General features: G+C 39.6%; 1 protein-coding gene across 1 annotated transcript in view; it reads left to right on the top strand.

Annotated features, from left to right (window-relative positions):
- The window catches only part of GPC6 (glypican 6), a 561,851-nt gene extending 545,269 nt beyond the window's left edge, over window positions 1–16,582 (top strand). Inside the window, exons 9-11 of the mRNA XM_009325570.1 lie at window positions 6,322–6,497; window positions 6,943–7,121; window positions 16,418–16,582. Of these exons, the coding sequence (XP_009323845.1) occupies window positions 6,322–6,497; window positions 6,943–7,121; window positions 16,418–16,582 (520 nt within the window). The remainder of the gene's footprint in view (window positions 1–6,321; window positions 6,498–6,942; window positions 7,122–16,417) is intronic.
- The last annotated feature ends 3,733 nt before the right edge of the window (window positions 16,583–20,315 follow it).

Genomic DNA, 20,315 nt, shown 5'->3' with positions numbered 1-20,315 from the left:
GTTACAAATCTGACATCACAGAAAATGAAAGCTAGGCTTTCTCCTGAGAGAGGCATTACACCAAGGTCACTTGTGGTTATTACACTCCCCAGATATCACTTCGCTACCGTGATTAATTTACAGTGACACCAGGTCACCAAATGAAGGTCGCCAATTCGCAAATAATCATGGGGTAACAGAGTCATCCATTTGGTGTTCTGGAAGGGTGCACTTGACTCTTTGCTGATCCTGTACAAAGAATGGTTTTAATCAGGTCACATCAGGTAGAAACCAAGTGTTGCGGAAATGGGAAAACATTTATTAGGTGGATGAATCTCTTTTGAAAAAAAAATCCCTATTAAAAATAATAATAATAGCTACTTCAGACAAAGTGCCTTTTAGAGAGATGCCCAACAAGACTTCCCCATCATATCAGTATTCACAAAAAAACTTGAACATAATTTTATGTTTAAAGAATTAATGTCTTCTGCCAGATGCATAGCGACAGATTTTTTTTAAAGATATTTAGGATCTAGAAAACATCATTAAGGCCAAACTTCAAAAGTTTAGCTCCTTCCCTATATGCAGATAAATTCTTAACAACAGCTGATAACCTCTTCACTGTTCTCCAGAAATGAAGGAATTTTCCCAGGAATGATGGAATTCAGGCTTTAGGAGTTAAACCAAATCCAAGGTATTAGTCCTTGAATAAGTGACTTTTACTGAAGTGAGAACAGTAACCAAATTTGCAACCAGCCTGGTGGTCAGAAGAACCTTGAATTGCTCCAACCAATTCAGCCAAGTCGTTTCAACCAAGCCATGTGAGACATTGTGCTCATGCACTATCATCCTGGTGCTCATGCTCAGCAGGACTATAGACCTATTAGTATGTCTTAACTCTGGAAGGCTGTAATCTATGGAAGAGATGAGACCTGCGCTCCTTTCCATGAGGAACCTATCACTCCTCCGAGTACAATGAAGAAGAAATAGAATTATATATGAGACAGACAGTAATCATAAACAGAAAAAAAATAGAGAAAAGTAAGGAATAAAAGGAAAAATGAACACTGTAATTTTCAACATCTAGCTCAAAACTACAAGGTACTTCACCAAAACAAACACAGGATAGAGTCTCAGCTGGCCTGAAATTTTCTTCTTCTCCTGCCATAGGTAGGTGAGTGCCTACTTCCCCGGCAGAGAGCCTTTAATTCCTGGTGAAATTCAGGTGGAAAGAAAGACTTACCAGATCAGTGCCTGTCCTGGAAAAGTTGCTCATTGCTGACCAGCAAGGCTTGCAATGAGGGCAAAGATAATCATTTAGCACCACTAGTGAAAGTGTGAATAAACCACTTCTCAGTAAGTGTGAAAACTGCCTATTCTTAACTGATGGCTCTAGTTTATTTTTTCAGCTTCTTCCTTCCAGCAAACTGGCAGATGAATGATTTTCTCCCTCTCCTTCTGTCTCCTCGAGATTTTCTCTAAGATGGAGGAGGAAAAAAAAAAACAACCCTGAAAATATCCTATGGGGATTACCTCCTGAGCAAACAGAATCAGATGAGGTGATCTGGTTAGCCAAACAAGCCAATTTTCCACTGTACTTATCTTTCTGGACCAGATGTGACTGCCTACACCCAGCCCAGCCTGAGTAAGCCCGTGCTGTATTTTGTACTCTATTGCCTACAATTCTGTGCACCTGGAAAAACTCCAGTACTGCCTGGGTGGGATGCTCCAGTCATACTGTAAGCAGCTGCTGCGGCAGCAAAATATGGAGAACGCTGCCCTTTAAGGCAGATGTCTTTTAAAAACCAGAAGATTCCTCCTTTTTTGGTGTTTTTTTATGGCTACAGCCTTTATATAAATGATCTGAAAGATTCATCAGTCATTTTTAGACTTGAAAAGGAAGCAGACACCCTGGAACTTTAACTGGATATTTAAAAAAAAAAAAAAAAGTGGTTTTAAATAGGCTTTGTGGTGCTTGGCTATGATGTGCCAAAAGACATCTTTGTTGTGTCTGCTGAGACAAGCAAGAACTGTGGAAATGCTAAGAGGAACAGAAAGCATTAATATTTTAGAAAACAATGTAAATTACACTAACATCCTGACATAGCTGAGCAAGGAGCAAACAGCAGAAAACAAACAGTCTTGTTCAGCTTCTCTATACTCAGAGGGCTAAGAAAGCTGATTTTTTTTTTGCTAGGAAGATGCAAAGAACAGACAGTGATTCAGGTTGGCACTTCTCTTCTTCTTGTTCATAATGGGCATACAGTTCTTGTAATGGCCAGGCATACAAAGAGATCATTAACGAGAGCAGAAGCAGCAGCAAAGCTTAAAATTCACAGGGGTGTCTCCACATACAGAACTGCAGAAAAACCAGCTGTGTTCAACAACTTAGCCCAGCTAGCAACAAATCTTCTGTCAAAAAGTGGTCCCAAGACATGGCTTCCTATTCGGTGTGACTTAACCCTACCCCACACACATCAAAATGTTTTTGTCAGAACATGTGCTGGGCTGCCTCTCAGAGGCTGTCACTCATGAAACACCTTGGGCTGTGTGCTCCCATATCAGTCCTTTCAAGAAAGGAAAACAATTCAAAGATATTTACATTCAATAATATTTTTTTTTTCCCCTGAGGAAGCAGGTGAACTAGTTCAGTAATGAGGGCAGAATCCAGCTTCACATTCAGACATGTAAATTCATGCATGTAAATATACATGCCTATGGGTGAGACAATAATTTGTGTTACCCAAGCGAGAGTAGTGTCATTTGAGACTCTTCAGCATGTCTGAGATGAGTATGACACAGGACACTACCTCCCATCTGGACCAGAGCCTGGGCAAGAACTGCTAGAGCATTTTAAAAATCACCAATGTTAAGGTGCCCGAAGAGAGCCCCAATATCCTGTCAGTGTAGTCAGTGAGGCCATTTTCAATTGCCTAAACAAGCTTATCTACTAATATGTGAGATGGTCTGAATAGTCAAGACACCTTCATGGAGCTAGCAACTAAGACACTGGACCTACGGGATATTCAAACCCTACTGGAGTGGCAGCAGGACACCAAGCAGCATATCCCCCGGTGGCTAAAGTGGCACTCAAGACTCAATTCAGCTGCCTAAAAAGACACCTAATATAATTTTAGATGCCCCAGATGTACAAGATCTCCCCCTCAAGCCTGTAGATATGATGCAGGACCTATGGGAAAGCCATACCTTTCAGGGCTAGTAATGAGAAGAGGAGGAATAACCAAGAGCATTCAAATGGCACCAGATGTCTAGTTTGTGCAACTACATCCCACCAAATGAAATCTAATGAACTAGTCATCTGGCCAAAGGCACATGGGACTCCAACAGCTGTCCCCACTCCACTGATGAATAAAGTCCTGACTAGTTTTGACTAGATCTTTTGTTGACTAGATCTGGCGAGTGGGACTCTGCTCATATGCAGACACTTGCATTTAGACATACAAGTTTTGGTATCTGTATAAATCTAAAGATGAATCCTCAGCCTCTCTAATTCTTTTGCTCTTAAGCCCTAAATGCCATGAGACATATTCATCCGGGAATTTAAGTATCCACCCAACTTTTAGGCAATCATAAGGTAATGGATTTCTTGTGGCCCACATCCAGTATGGCTCCCTTACACATCTAGGTGAGATGCACTGGACTGTTCTCCTGAGAGGTTAACCTCTCCATGCCAGGAATGCTTTGGGGATCACCAGATCCTGAGGCAGATACTAGGGGTTGTGTGACAGATTGACTGAATCACTTCCTACGACTGAATAGGCTGGCCCATTTAAAGTTAGATGGTCTTCAGAAGGACACCAGATCCACACTGATTCCAGTGCAGAATATGAACCTCGATAAAAAGCACACACCAGAGCACTCTCTAACTGCTTTGAATCTCCAAACTAACTCATATTCTCTCCCTATGAAAGCTTACTAAGAAGTCAGCACATTCTTCTTTTATTATTGACGATAAGACAAGATGAAATCAAACATAAATCAGTCAAAGAAAGCCTGTGAACTGCCATTCAGAGCTAGCCATAGCTTCTCACGGATGGCTTGCAATAAAGAGCAGCTAACCCTTCATAAACAAGGAAAGTAATCCACATGAACACTCAGCGATTTCAAATCACTTCTAGCTGCTAAAGCTATGGCCGTTGTCATGGACAAGATACCAGGCAAGATGGACATCATCTCTGAGCCAGTAGGGCAATTCTTACATTCTTACTTTTTTTAATCAACTGCACCTTGAAATCGCTGATTTACTTCTAGGCTGAGTAATTTATCTACACCAGCCATTTCATTTGTAGAGACGTGTGACAGATGGAGGTGCTGTTCCTTTGCAGCCCAGAGCTTCCCTGCGTGCCAAGGTCTCCATCCTGCTGCCTCCAGGCAGCTCTGCAGAATTATTTCCAATTTCTATCTTTGGTGATTCATAACACTGCGGTCTGCAGTCCTCCGTACTAGGGGAGGTGGCTCTGTATACTCATCATAGTTAAGCCTGTACCACAGGAGTCTGGATGGGATCCCTACAGCATTGTTATTTCTCGTTATGGTACTAGTGAAACAACAGGACACGCAGTTTGAGGCTGGGTATTTTTGGCAGTCATGTTTTGTTCTTATATGTTCACACTCCCCCAGGATTATTCTCATGTAAGCTTTCAAAGGCCACTGATGACAAATGAGTCTTATCTTGCAAAGCGAGTACCTATTATGATGAGACTAAACCCTTCCCTGGTGCAGCAAAGCAGTCATCATTTTGTGAACCTCCAGAAGCAATACTAAAACTTGTCTTCCCTTAACCACGATTTCAGCAGAGAAAATCCTTTCTTCTCCCTTACTTTCACATTTATTTTTAAGGGATATATTTATTTTCCAGACCAATATGAACATAACACTGGCACCAGCACCAAATTCGAAAATTGATAGAGAATTGGGCTGGCACAAGTGAGAGTGAAGTAAAATACTCTTAAACTATGTTTGGTACCAGTCATCATGAAAGTTTGCCATTAGTAAGCTAGACTGTGCTATCATTACTGGCTAAGCACATACCCACACGAGAAGTCCCACAAACATCAGTAGGATAGCCTGGTATGCAAACTAATTACAAAATAGATCATATCCTGATGAAGAACATGAACAAAGGGCAGATCTGCCCCAAATCCCTTGCAGTCTAAATATGAGACAAAGGTAGTAGGTAAATAAAGACAGATGAGAGAGAACAGGGAAGCAGTGATACATGATTTTCTCAGGATACCATGCCAGCACAGAGAAATAATGTCAGCCCTTTCTCAGCCTAGCAGCTGTAAAATGCACAGATAATTTTTAACAGACGTTCAAAGTAGGAAAAAAGGTAGCTTTGCAGATGTCTATAAGGAGAGTTTCCTGAGGACAAAGACCAGCAGGGGACAAAGTGTGTGCATATTTAACAAAAGATGATGAAGACGTTTACTGTAGGATGATTGGAATCATGGGCTGATTTTTGTAGGTGAGAGATACCTGCAAAAGCACACTTGCTGCCTGTGAGCAGCCTAAGACTACATTTGCCAAGGTCAGAGAAAGGAATGCTGCAGTAATCAAGAAATGATAAGCTAAGACCCTGAATAAAAAAACTCAGATGTGTGGATGGATAGGAAATGCCATACCTTAAATGTTATTCACAAAGCACGCGGGAGATGCAAGCATAGCCTGTTTGTAAGGAATAAGGACCAAATCAAAGAGAACACTGGAGTCTGGTAAACTCACAACACCGTTTATGGGCCTGGATGTCAGATAGGCTGGAGGTGTTGTTCATGGCGGTCAAAAAAGGGATGCAAGGAAGAACTGGAGAAGAAAATTAATTGCTTCCTTTAAACAAGGAGATTCATAATGCCTCAAGATAGCCTTCTAAACTATCTCAGAACAACAAATATGCTATATATAAACAAAGGAGTTCATAATTTTTAAGCAGAAAGAAATAAAAACAGAAGAATGCACTGTTAGATGCTTAATTTAGTGTGCAACCATTCATATCATTAGAGGATCTGAACATGCAGTGACTTAGTGCCGGCTGGTGAACCTCTTCCATAGTTCACAGAGCCAATGCATTTGCTGGGGAGTATGTGGAGAGCTGAGAGGTTGGAGAGCTTAAATCCTTTCTGCTCTCCATGCAGCTGAGCTACTAAAAAGAGCCTTTAGAGTCTGTAAAATTAAAAAACATATTTTTAAAATGGTTTCACTGGAGCTGTTTAAGAACTGTGTAATCGTTATCAGTGTCAAATTGGGTAGCACAGCATTTACTGTACAGTCTTTTATTTCTGAAACCCATTGCATTTTAAACTAATCATTCATCCTGCTATATAGATACTTGCCTGAGATTATGAATGATGGCTTGACCAACCAGATCAACAATCCAGAAGTAGATGTGGACATCACGAGGCCAGACACCTTCATTCGACAACAAATCATGGCCTTACGTGTCATGACTAACAAACTGAAGAACGCGTATAATGGAAATGATGTCAACTTCCAGGATACAAGTAAGAAACTATTAACTGTCATTAAATAAGTATATTTTTGAAACACACTCATAAATCTCTTCCCTTAGAATAGCTTTCTTTGGTCTTTGTGCTCTGTGCTGCTGACAACATAAAAAAAAAGTCTTTTTCTGTCACATGAAATTCCAGTTATATATTTATTTCTTTTGCTTCTCTTGCTTGTCTTCATGTCAAATGCATCAAAACACTGAGGGCTTTCCATAATGCCAGCAGTCCCCTCCTTTTTCAGAAGGGCATTTAAGCACCTAATTAAATCATGGTGGCTTTTGTTTGGATGTTTTACTGAATGAAAGTTAGCACCACCAACACTTTCGTGTTCCCAAGGTGTTCATCCCCACCAGGGTGCCGGGTGGAACGGGAACAGAGAAAAGGGATGAACGCTGTAACCCGTGGCCTTCACGTTGTTTCCCTCGCTCCTTTGTGCCAGGTGATGAAACCAGCGGCTCAGGCAGTGGAAGCGGCTGTACAGATGACATCTGTCCCACCGAGTTTGATTTCGTCACCACCGAAGCACCACCGGTTGACTCCGACAGGAGGGAGGTGGAGGCTTCAGCCACGCAGCCTGGCAGGTCACTGCAGACATTGCTCGTCATCTTCATCAGTCTCGTACTGCAGAGACAGTGGAGATAATCCTAGATCTGGTCAGAGAAACTGTGTTTTAGCTACAGAAGCAGCCAACTTTCTTCTTTTCTTATACTCTTGGACAATGGACCATGCCACAAACACTTGCAGTTTTCTACGAGAAGAGAGCAGTACTGCAACCTGCTTCCCTTTTTTGTTTTCCCAAAGAGTACCAGGTGCCAGACTGAACTGCTTCCTGCTTTTTTCAGATATCTCTGAAGACAATATCCACTCTTGAGAGAATTCTTTCTCAAATCTTTATTACAGGAGACTTTCTGAGCTTCATTTCCTTTTATGCTGCAAAAGTAAAAAAGGATCTTACAGTGTGTGTTTTTCCCTAATGAGAAAAAAGAGGGGGGAAGAAACCAAGAAAACAGTTTTCTTTCTGAATCAGGCCTCACTCAAGGCTGCTGCATTTCAACAGAATATCAATGAAACAAAAAAAGACAAGAAAGAATCAAAAAACATGCAACCGTTCTTCACTGACAGCCAGGTTTCCCTTAGGAACTTCTGTAGGATGATTCAGGTCATCAGCATAATCATTGCTATAGGGAGGAAGTCTGGATTTTTTTTCCACACAAAGGGATGTCTCAGCGGTGAATGTCTTGTGGTCCATCTGCCAACCACATCATACTGGTATGAAGGTAGAGAAGCTGAAAAATAAGTTTATCTTTTAGTATGATAGTAACTCCACTAGCTTCAGAATATCATGTTACTGTTGTTTAGGATTTAAATCTTAATGCCCAGTAAAAAATTGAGTAGTAGCACGATTTCACCTAGTTTCTTTTAGTATTTATCCATGTTATACAATTGGCACAGATTTCCACTTAGCTCACTGTCCACCTTGGTGGTAATGCTAAACAATGCTCCTGACAAATCTCCCCTCAAGGGTTCGGACAGAAAATAATCTCTTGTGATATAATCTTTTTCCTTTTGTTATTGTCCTGACATCGATTAGGACTTTCTGCTACTATGTTCATTGTCTTACCAAGACGGCAATTCTCTAATGGACTAACAGCAACCGGATCAATAGTGCGTTTCACATCTAACTACATCTTTCATATCAGTTAATTTCAGTATCACAAGGATTTCTTCAGCAAAATTTCAGAACAAACAAATATATAGTACTGACATGGAGATTTCTTTCACTTTTTTAGTCTTAGTATGATCATCTATTTTTATATATATAAATATATATAAATCACAGATTTTAACTTCTTAATTACAAGCTCAGGGTTGACACTTCTTTGTAAGAAAAAAAATGTTTGGTCAACCAGCTCTTCTTTTTTTGTGCTGCTCTGAAAAGTAACCCTTTAATGACTGGTGAGCATGAAAATCAAAGAAGAGAATTTTTTACATATCCAGTTGTCCATTTCTTAACAGGTTTGCAGGGTGGGGGAGAAAACCTCTCTCATATGTGTGTATTTGTGGGGAGCATGCGAGTTTGTGTGATAGGCCTAGAGAAGGACACGGATGTTATTTGTGATGGCAATTGTACTCAGATTCTTCAAGGATACATTGCTTTAATAATCGTTGCCTAAATGACCATGGTCCTGGAGAGAGTTTCCCTAATCTGCATCTGATCATAAAACTGGAGGTGGAAGCTGTTTAAATCCTGGACAAAAGAGTGTCAACAACTAGACGTCAAAACCTTCCCTCTTCCATCAGCCACAGACGAAGGGCTTCTCTGACAATTCTGCATGGTGGTGAAATGGTTCACCAGAAATTTATTTCCTGGTTCTTACAGTGACTCTGGAAATGGTATAGACAAATTATGGAAACACTGTAAAGCCAACCAACCACATTACAATTTAACAGCAGAGCAGGTAGATCATATCCATTGCAATCTCTTTTTCTTGTCAAATTATAATTAGCTATTGATTTAGGCATGAAATTAAAGTAGAAAACACACAGCACATTAGGATAAAGTATACTTAAGCACTTTTACCAAAAAGTATTTACAAACTATTTATATAGTATGTCTAATAACAAAAAGCATAGGTTTTGAGCCACTTGTATTCCCTTCCTTTTTTCCCATTTGTTTGTGTACTTCAAAGTATAATGATCTATTCTTCTTGGCCCAGCCTAGTGTGCAGGAATCACCGGCTAGGTGTTCGGATCACGCGTGTCTTACACCGGCCGAAGCAGTGCTTCCTGCTGCTCTGATGGTTCACTCTAGAGCGGACCTTGTGATTCAGCATTTAATGCCTTCAGGAAGTTGAACAGCAGAGTTTAAGCCAATTTTCACAGGCTTTTTCATTGGCCCTGGTACAGCAGGTACCAAGCATAGGATATTTTCTTTGATTTTTTCCCCTGAACTTGCATATGCAGCTTTGTACAAGGAGACCCCTTTAAAACTCTCCCCTGGTCCATCTCTTTCTACCCATCTACACACCCTTTCTACGCTTCTCCTCCTCAGCAACCTCGTTTCAGGACAAGTTGAGTGTCATTTTGATTTTTCCTGTTGTGTGTTTATTCAGTGATAACTGATACTATTTCCATCTGATTATTCTGGGTCTGGAAGCTTATTGACAGGTAACAAAGTCCTCTGAGGCAGGTCCTCTGTTGTACCTGCTCCGCACTGCTGGCTAAGGAGCTGATGGACTCCTAGGGTCTTTGTGTTAGCCTCGGCCCACATTTAGGTGATCTGATGACTGTTTTCAGCTGGTGCAGCCAAACTGGGTGTCCAGGGTGCTCTCAGCTATTTGTAGACCTCCATGGACTCGTGGACAAGGAGTAAGAGGGATCCCTAAGAACTAGGGGGTTTGCTGAAGGCTGTTCTCCCTCAGGGAGCCTGCAGGAGGGGCCCTGCTCTGCTTGGACTGGATCTTACAAACTGCCGGTGAAACAACAAACCAGACTAATCTTTGCCAAAAAGTGATTGTCTTGTGCAAGTTCTGCCAGAAATTTATGTCTTCCATATTATTTCTCCTCTTATTTTCCTACTATGCATGGTGATGTCTTGTCAGGAGATGGAGATGCCTTTGCGTGAGGTGTGAGGCATGCATTTCTTTAATAGTCCCCAGAGGTTGAATACTCTCTTCATACATTGCATTTTTCTGAGATTAAGAGAGCTATTAAATCTACAGAGCAAATGAAATTGGGAATGAAGGAACAAAAAGAAAGAGCATTCGTGTTCATAAATGCAAGAATCCACATAATTTCCAATGCTTCTATTTGCACATCCTTTACATCCATTAACTCTTCTTCTAAGGCAATTTTTTGGTGTGCCACATTTTAAATATGTCTATTCTGTTAGCAGCTGGTAAAGTAAGAAAAGATAAAGAAGAAAATCACCTGTTCAAGAAAGAGGACCTAAGTCCTAAGGAAAAAATCCTTTGATTGTGTAAACCCTTTATGCTCTGCAATCCAGAAGTTCTTGCCATTTTATGCCCTTTTACAGTGGAGGCTCTTAAAAAATTAGATGCAATGAATAACACAACCAGTGCTGTAGACCCCTGTGAGGTTTTCTATTTTAATATTAATTACATTGATTTTACATTGTCCCCAAATTTTCAGCGTTCACTGTACTGCAGATTTTTCTGCTGATGACTCCGTACACACTGCAGTGCAGACTACCTGAACTCTGGCTAAACTTAGGCATTTCAAAAAAGACAATCAGAAAGAATCAAAAAGAGAAGGTAAAGATTTCCTGCTAAAGAGGAGGAGGAGAGGAACCTGTGCCTCAGGATTCTGGTAAGGGCCGATCTATCCCAATTCCCTAAGAGGCATTGCAGAGCTCTGTCCATGGAAAGCTCCCAAAATCTGAGTCTCATTTAAACAAATCCTCCCAGTTCTGCAGGATTTTTAGGAAGGACTATTCCCACAGCTGTGTGAACCAGTTTGAGGTGCTTCCATGCAAAATGGCTGTGAGCTATAGCTGTTCTTGGGAGGTGGACTGTGCGTGCAGTGTCTCAGCAGGCAGCAGTTACCTTCAGTTTACTAACCAACCCTGAATCATTATCAAATGTAACTATACTTATTCACTGAGACTTTTTTATTATTTCAACATGAAAAATAAATTACAGCACCGATGCAATTTGTGTTCTTCGTTTTTAATTTACTTCCAAAGATAATCCATTAAAACTGAACACAGAAAATTTTTGAATGATTCTGCTGGGAAAATCAGGTTTCTGCAGATTTCATTATGGAAATAAATGTCTGAACAAACTTCACATATTAAGAAGAAATCCACATTTCAAAGACTACAGAGCTATATTTACTATATTTACTATATTAACCCATGAATTTTCAAATCTGCTGGATGAGAATGAATAGAGTTAACAATAGTGGAACATCACATAGAACTGCAAAAACCCAAATCTCAAAGGGAAATTCAACAGTCAAAGGCTAAGACTTAGCTGTGGGGCTGAGAATATGTTGTCAAAACACAATAGACACAGCAATGCATGCTTCCAAGAAAATTAGGGCAGGTGGTGCACTGAACAGGGTAATGTTTCCATTACAGCTACTCACATGGACTGTGAGGATCATACTAACGTGTAATTATGACCCTTTTTTGATAAAACAATGATAAAGACCAGAGTACCATGGTAATAGGGGACATGAAAGATAAACAATATGATATCAACCATTTTCTCATCTGTTAAAAAGCATAGGAGACCTAATGGAGAACCAAGAACTTTGAAACTGATTTTTAAAACAAACTTCTAGCACCAGGCAAGAGAGATGGTCTCAGATTAATTCAGTCAGAACATTTTCCAACAGTCTATCCTATTCAAATCTGCTGACCAATACAATCACTTGAGAGTAATTTGCCGATGTAACATGAAGTGTTCGCTTACAGTACTCACTGCTTTTTCTACTAAACTGACTACATAGTTTACAATTCTGATTGTGTATCATGTGTTCATATAACAAACTTGTGCATTGCACCTGTGTGAAATCCTGTCCCTGTGACAAAGCAAATGAGAGCTTTGTCATTAACAAGGATTTTCACTATAATCAGGGAGAATAAAGTAAGTCCTTTTTTAGGAAGCTGTTTATATTTGATTTCTTTCCGACTCTCAATAAAACAGCAACATTGTCGATAAAAGAGGTGACATTAGCATCCTCACCTGTAAGTTTCCAAACTTGACTCCAAAGCAGTTGCAGTCTTTCTGCCCGGCTTCCCCACAGCCGAGGTCTCTGGACTGCCCAGAAGTTGAAGAAACTCACATAGGTTTGTCCACAGCTTAAAGTCTACACAGTTAAATCAAACCATTTCAAGAAAATGGGTCAGTATTTCAATCAGCTCTCATTTCACCTTTATTTTTAATTATGTAGCATTGATACTTAACAGTGTAATATTCATGAAAGGCTTTTGTCTCATGGTGCACTGGAAAAAAAATTTGTTCTTGCTTTTCCTCCTTTATTCTGGCACCAGGAAATCGGTGAGGCTTAATACTTTGAGCACCAGGCAGCATCCAGTGGTGTAGTTTGTTTATCAAACTAAGAACAGCTGCATTACCAAAAGAAGTTGTCTTTTTTCTTGAGAGGGATTAGGGAAAGGGAGTATCCATTCATCATTAGTAAAAAAGAGGTACAGAATGGCAACTGTTTACTTTAGATATAATGGGGTACCATCTGTCAGTATCTCTGAAGACTTTTTAAAACCAAATTTTCAGGGAAGACAAATCTACTTCCTCTAAAGGAGAAATCAATATGATTTTCTTCCTTGAAAAAAATACAGAGTATATGGCTTTCAGCTCCAAGCATTGGGGAAGTTGGAAAGAAATTTACCTTCTTCAAAGTGAGAGGCTAGCCATTTAGACAATTCTCAGCTCATGGAGCTCATGGAGCTGCTTTTATACCTCTGCCGAGCTCCCACACAGATCACCTGAAGCAAAGAGCCTCCTGGGCATGCAAGTTGTCCCTGCCGGTGGTGGAGTATGTTCTTCCAAGACAGTTGGAGAGAAAACAGAGGAATGAGTGAGGGGAGCAGCGACTTCACAGTGAGACCCAGCAGATATATGACCGTGGGGGATTAACAATAAAATCGCGCGAGGGACAGCTGGTGCTCCTCACTGCTGTCCAGCTCTTCCTTTCGACCTACTGTCTGTGAATTTTCTGTGTAATCTAATTATAACCATACACTTCCGTACATAGCAAAGGCCCAAATATTGCTTCACAGGTCAGTGGTGTTTCTGTAGTCTGCTGCAAGGTTTCTCTCTCTCTTCTTATTTTCCAGGTACGCTGGCTAATTCTGTATCTTTCAGCATGTGAGGAAGAGCTTACTACCTAAAACAGACTTCTGTGTGTCAGTAGTCTTCTTTTTTCCTAAAAATATACATTATTTAGGCACGAAAGTCCTTCACATGTCTCACAGAAATGACTCAGTTCCACTACACATCTAGTGAGTTTTCTTCTCAAGCCTGAAAAGGTCACTCACAGGGGCTTTGGGGAAAGCCCAAACTCCAGTCATTCAGCCAAGGTTTCGTAGCGGTCTCCCACGTTCCACTAAATACCCCAAACACCAGGTTACAGGTGGGCTGTGCTCTTTCTCCTCCCTCCTCTCCTCACTCTTCACCTCAAAGTATCATCCTGGGCCCGAAAAATCTTTCAAAATGAATGTTTTATCAAAGCTAGTGCATTCCAGCAAAAAAAAATCCTTTTTGGCAAATCCGTGTTTCCTGATGATAAACCTTTCTGACTAAAGCTTCCTGTCTGGCTCTCCTCCTTCTGTGTGCCACACGTCCCGTCTGTCTTTGAGTCACCAGTGTCCCTATGACCATTTTCTTCTCGAGGCTGAACTGTCTTTTCACTCAGTTTTTGCTCACTGGATTTTCTATCTCCCTTCCCCACATCTCTGTGTCTTTGGTAGCACTTAATGCTTCTCTTTTCAGACAGAGGATGTAGCAACAAAAAGATTTGGTCCACTTATTCTTGCGTTTTTTCAGTCTTTATCAGACCCCACCTTTAGCTTTTATTCTCTATTCTAAACATGTTCTGCTGGGTGTATGTTCTTGATCATCTGACATAAATCCTGATGACTCCTTTTTTCAATTCAGTGTATTATTAGAGCTTATAGACTACTTTTTGGCTTATTCATTCAGTTGTGGCAAAAATTCTGTTTTTTCCTTGTAACTATAGCGTACAGTCTGTTTTGTTGTCGCCTGCTGTGCTGATGAGCCAGCAAGGCCAACGGCAAAGAATTTGTGGATTGTCTATAGCAAGATTAACTGAACAAGTAACAACATCAGGAAACAATTTATATCGGTTCTGTAATTGATTGGTTTGAGGTTTGGTGTTGGATTTTTTTTTTTCCTTTTATTTTATTTTAACATTCTGGGCTTCATTTGATTTACTTTCACATTGGCTATGTGTATATTACATTATATGCATGTAACGCAAGTACAGATTAACTGTTTCAGTCTTTAGATAACACAGACTAATTTTAAGTAGTCGGTTAATCTTAGTCTGCTTGTAAGAGCTACAGAGTGATGATCACTCTTAAAAATCTGCCCAAAGAGAAGTTGAGGAGTTCAGATTTCAGCTTTGTGCTATTAGTTGAGTTTGAGGCTGCAAGAATATTTTGTAAATAATTTGTGAATGTATGTGTGTGTGTACTTGAGGGGGGAGAAGGGAGCACTTGCATCTCCAAAATATTCTGAAGCTTCTTTTCAACTTTTACCTAATCTGAACACAAATTTACAAATGAAGAATTTGCATTCAGATGTTCGGGGATGTCAAACTACATAAATTGATGGACATTTATATACCAATTCCTCCCAGGTTACTTTGTGTTGTTGGTGAGCAATATAATTTCATTTCCAGTAGCAATTTTGTTACATTTAGCAAATTCAAAGAAAGGGTGTTATTTAAGTATGTCAGATGTCTTGATTTGGGTATCAATTGACATTTATACTTGCTTGTTAAACTTTTACGACTCCAGACGTATGAACATCACTTGAAAGCACACAAATTGTTAGCTCCGGTTTTGATGCTGTATTTCTAGATTAGTATTTAACATGGTTAAATGTGAATTGATAGGGGTGATATTTGAATGCAAGTCAAGTTCAGAGTAAAATTGGTTTTAGACAGAAATAGGGTTGGGTCGAAAAAATCTCATTAAACATTAAACCTGCTTTTCAACAGATCCAATTTTAACATTTCAGCCTAATCTGACACAAAAAAAAAAAAAAACCTACAGATCTTGTTTATAGATCATACCTGAAACTAAATGGTACAGCTTCAGTTTTGGGAGAGTTCCAAACAAAATGAAAGTTAAAGAAAAATCCCAAATTCTCCCCATCTCCAAACGCTACTTACAAAGATACAGTATTTAGCAGCATATGACAGTGTGTACATATACATATAGCAGTGTAGCAAGGCAGAGTTTGAACTTTTAAGGAAAAGATTCTTTATGGCTTTGCAACTTCAGAGAAGTAACGTACCATGGACAGAAATAGAAAAATATATACAATCATTCTGATACATTTGTGAAATAGGTTTCACAGAGCCCAGTATTTTTTGTGTAAAATGCCTTAAATCACTTTCTGTAGGGCTAATGCAATTGAATTTGTTTCTGTATATAGCCTTTTATAGTAACAACTTTGGATTCAACACTAGACTTTTCTTTCCACTACAATCATATACAGCCTTATGATTACTAACTACAGTAGACAGACTATGAAAGCTCTGCTTTATTATCCGTAAATGCACTTTCAGTCCACTTGTAGACTTAGAGCTTGGAAGCAAGAAGAGGCGACAGTGCCAGGAGCACCAAGACCTTCCTGATGGGCAATCCCTACCTTCTCTCAGGCTTGAAATCCTTTCCCACTGACTCCTTTTCCTCTCACCCCATCTGTCTTCATGAAAACCAGCTGTGTCTTAGGGCCTCGGGTCATCTCACCTAGCATTAGGCGCTTCAGGGAGCACGTTGCTCAGCAGGGTTGTCTTTCTAGGTCTCTGCAGTTAGTCAAAAGAGACGGGTACCTCCGTATCTGGGAAGGAGCTTACCTGTCTTCCCTGCACAGGCAGCCTGGGATGACAAGGCTTGTCATTTAGGCATCTCACTTAAGTGCCTGGAGGTAGATGCCACTGGTGAGACTGGGGGGATCCAGGCTTCACCCAGACTCTCTCCTGTCCTTCTCCTTGTCAGCACAATGGTGCCTCTTCTTCATGCCAGTGCTGGAGTGGGATCCCATTTGGGGAAGTCATAGTATAACAACTTCGTTTCTCAGCCAAACCAACCTTGATGCAACTAGACGTACAACCAACGTGCATTCGTTGTTCTGAATGCTGCTCAATGTTGTTATGTTTATACTCTTCCTTATAAGACATTTGTACCTGTCGACTACCCTAGCTATGAACACACAATGCGACTGCCTTCAGTGTGCATATGCACAAGGGATGGAGCTCAACAGATCTCTCCCGAAATCCCAGATGCCTTGCCAAGGCTGGTGAAAGCAGTGCACAGGGCTCGAGCCAGCTCAGAGAGTTAGCGAGGAGTAAGGTGCACATCGCCAAAGGGCAGAAAGCAGATTAATACAGTGCCTCAAGAGTGAGAACTTCGATAAAGATACCCTTTGAGTTTAATCATTAATGCACTTAGTCGTTTGTCAGTCTCAGCCCTTACTGCATCAATGAAAGGAAAATACACATTTTCTAAGAGGTCAGTAGAGAAAGCAAGGTTAATATACACAGGATAATACTGACAAACCGCTAATACACCTCTTTCAAAATAGTTGATTGTTATGACAGAAAATAACTTTTTAAAAGCTGAAAATAGTTAAGTGCAGCTTCTTCTGTATCCCCCGCCATCTCTTGGGATTCCATAATGATGAAATCCTTTTTCTTTCCCCAGCATACTTTTTGGGGGTTGGTACTTTAAATGTGGCCAAAACCAAAAGCCCTAGCTGTAAAGCATCCATTCAGTGTCCAATTTTCTAGGTCTCCTGCTCTTCCACTTTGTTTTCCTTTTCATGTTTCTGAGAATGGCACACTCTCATAGTATATGTGAGTGTGCATCCCTCTCCCTGTATACACATTTATTTACACATATACACACATATCTCTATAAATACAGACAAAAGCCAGTAAATTTCAAGTGCATATGCTATAAAAGAGTATTGGAAGGATTCCATTTACCACAATACTTGACACAGACCTAACGAGGAGAGTCCCAGGCAGGCACTTCTGCTTTAGAGATTATTATAGCTTGTGTCTCTGTAAGTGTTGTTGCAAATTTCTGAAACAACTGTGGAAAAGGGTGAGTCTGCAGATATTATTTGGCAACACCTGCTGGTACTAGTAAGGAAAATGTAAAAAAAAAAAAAAAAACAACTATCCAGATAAAAACAGCAACCTAGATGGTATCTTGTTCACAGTATTTTGGGGCTTTATTGTTATGAATTTCATTATTTCTTGTTTTTCATTTGAACACAAAAAAACTTGTAAAAGCTCACCGAGCTTTTCAGAACCCCTACCTCCTTCCTTTCAGGCTACAATAGTTGTTAAATGATGACTTTTCTATATTTATGAAAATGTGTTCTTCAAAAATGAATTGGGTAAAATACTGGTAATCAAAACTGTCATCCTATTTGGTGTTTTTTTTGAAAAATGAAATTCATAATCCACAGAAAGTGGCTCTTACTTCTAATGGTATCACCTGACCCCCATAACTGAATTATAGGTTTATAATCATACTGCCACTGTCCATCACCCAAGAATGACATGACACAACAATACGCGGTGGATTCCCCCCGCAGCCACTGGGTCTTTTTCATCACATCTTTCCCTTCCACACACTTTCCTCCAGAAAGTTTTGATTAGTAGAAATGCATTCAGATTTCCCTGTGGATAAAAAGAAGGGAAGTGTTTGACATTTTCAAGACAATCTCAGATGGTACTGTTCGGCCCATTGCTTTTCCGTTTCCTCTTGAGTCTTTACTAAATCCAGTGCACAACAGTTAATGTGGTTTTCACAAAGCAGTGATCAGTAATGTAAATACCATGTCTTCCCTCAAGACTTATAATGAATTCTGTGTTTCTTAAGCTTGTTTCTTTCATAATTTGTCATGTTAAGGATGTTAAAGATGATATTTGGAAATCACAGAACAGTTAAACCATAAACTGCTGTGTTCCTGTCCATTAGTAAGAAAAGTTTGACTGCGAGGATATTTTGTTGGAAGGGTTGTATTAACAGTCATTTACATATATATATATATTTGTAGTGCTGCGCCTGCTTCTTTCATGTACCTTAAAATTACTACCAGATAATGAATGACCTCCTATTAAACTCATTTTTTGTAATGCATCTTCCTGAAATATAGGCATTAGACGACCTTGCTGCTCAGCCAAGGCAATTTTGCCTGGTGCAATATTACGTTACTAGACAAAGGCATTTGAAAAAGGCCATACATTTTATTTTCTAAATCAATACTTTCTTTTGCCGCCTACTGAAAAATCCTTTTCTAGTGCTTACAACACATTTGAGAGTTAGGATAGGATTGTAATATTCAGTAACAGACTGCGACAATAACTAGCATTCTTAAAGATTAATTTTATTTGCCCTGCCTTTTGCCTGCAAATGTTATCCATATAATGCTTTTCAGACAGATTGTACCTTGTTAGTTTCCCTGCTTCATAGTATACATATATTAATGAATACGTATTTTCATTGATGACAGTGTAAGGCAAGTTATTTCTCTCATAGTGTTATTCTACTGTTTATTCATGTGCATATTTTAAATTTGCAATGGCTTGTTGGAAAGTCTAATTGATTGTCACTGATTACTAGCCAAAGTTCTGCTTTTGTTAAGACACCGTTGCATAAAATTCAGATCATTACATGAAAGTTTAATTCTGATTATTAGATCTTAAGGATATTCTTTTCAAACTCACAGCAAACTCTTTATCAGTGAATCTCTATGAAAACACTGTGTTAAAAATGTTAGAAAACACAGTTTTTCTAGTTGTCTTTATAATGAGAAATAGAGACTTTTCTCAGTTAAACAAGAAGATATATTGACCTTTATAGTAATCCTGCCGTAATTGGACTGGTAAAGCATTAGAATATAGAATCCACAATTAACTAACTCTCCATGCAGAGAGAGCAATATCTCAGCTAAAAAAGATCAGATTGCTTGTCAGGAAAGTCTTACTGATGCAACACACAAAGTCATATGCACACCATCTACTGTAGGTATCCAGCTGCAGCAACTACTGTGGCATGCAACATCAAGGAAGCAATGAGGGAGTCAAACTATCTGCCACCCAACCCAATGCCATGAGATCTCGACTGTCTATACTATCAACAGACAGAAATAGGGAAACACATTCTCTCTACCCGCTGTAAGTGCATATATTATATGTTGTTCCTACTTCTCTCCATTGACAGTACAGAGGATCCTTGGTCTGGCATCATGGTATAATAAGCCATGTGAATGATTCATGACCGTCTTCAGCTTAGAAACCATTATAGACATGCACAGTGCCACAGTAGGTGGTTTGCGCACAGCCCATTAATCCAAAAAGATCACCTATTAAAGATAGGTGATCAGAAGTAGTCATTTTTGGTGAGGTAACTATTCCCAAGGTGTATGGATAAGGACTCCCCAGTATAACTTCTTTCAATCCAAAGTTTAAAAGTGTTACAGCAAGCTGGACAATGTCATTTACGCTGTGTGAGGACTATGCAATGGAGGATCAGAAACGCCTTCGCCAGCCTCTCTGGTCCTCCTTCCACTGCAGCTAGTGAGAGTTTGCCATCGGCTCCAGTATCAGGAGAAGCATATCTAACACGTTTGATACTAACCATTTAAATTTGCGCTTATATCCTTGGTGTCTCTCTCTCAAACAACACTGATGAAACTTCCTTTATTAGTTCATAATTACAACAGTAATAAAGTGTGGGGCGATCTTTTACACTGTTGCTTAATATTCAGTACTGTATGTATATATATACTTGACACCTCAGTGAAGACTTTGACATGCCTTATTCATTCTCGTTATTTTTATGGTATTGGTTTTGTTAGATTGCTTTACCATATAAAGAATAAAACTATAACTGCTCTGACCTAAAATTGTCCAATTCATTTTTATCCAAGATGTGTTAAACAAATCTAAATCATGTTCATCAGTTCCTCTCATTCTCATCACCCTTCACTCACACCATGAAGGCAATGTATATTAGTGGTTTGAAAACAGGGATTTGATATTCTCTGATGGACTCCA

This window comes from Pygoscelis adeliae, unplaced genomic scaffold (assembly GCF_000699105.1).
Source record: "Pygoscelis adeliae isolate BGI_AS28 unplaced genomic scaffold, ASM69910v1 Scaffold56, whole genome shotgun sequence".
Lineage (NCBI taxonomy): Eukaryota > Metazoa > Chordata > Aves > Sphenisciformes > Spheniscidae > Pygoscelis > Pygoscelis adeliae.
This window is presented reverse-complemented; position numbering and strand designations above follow the sequence as displayed.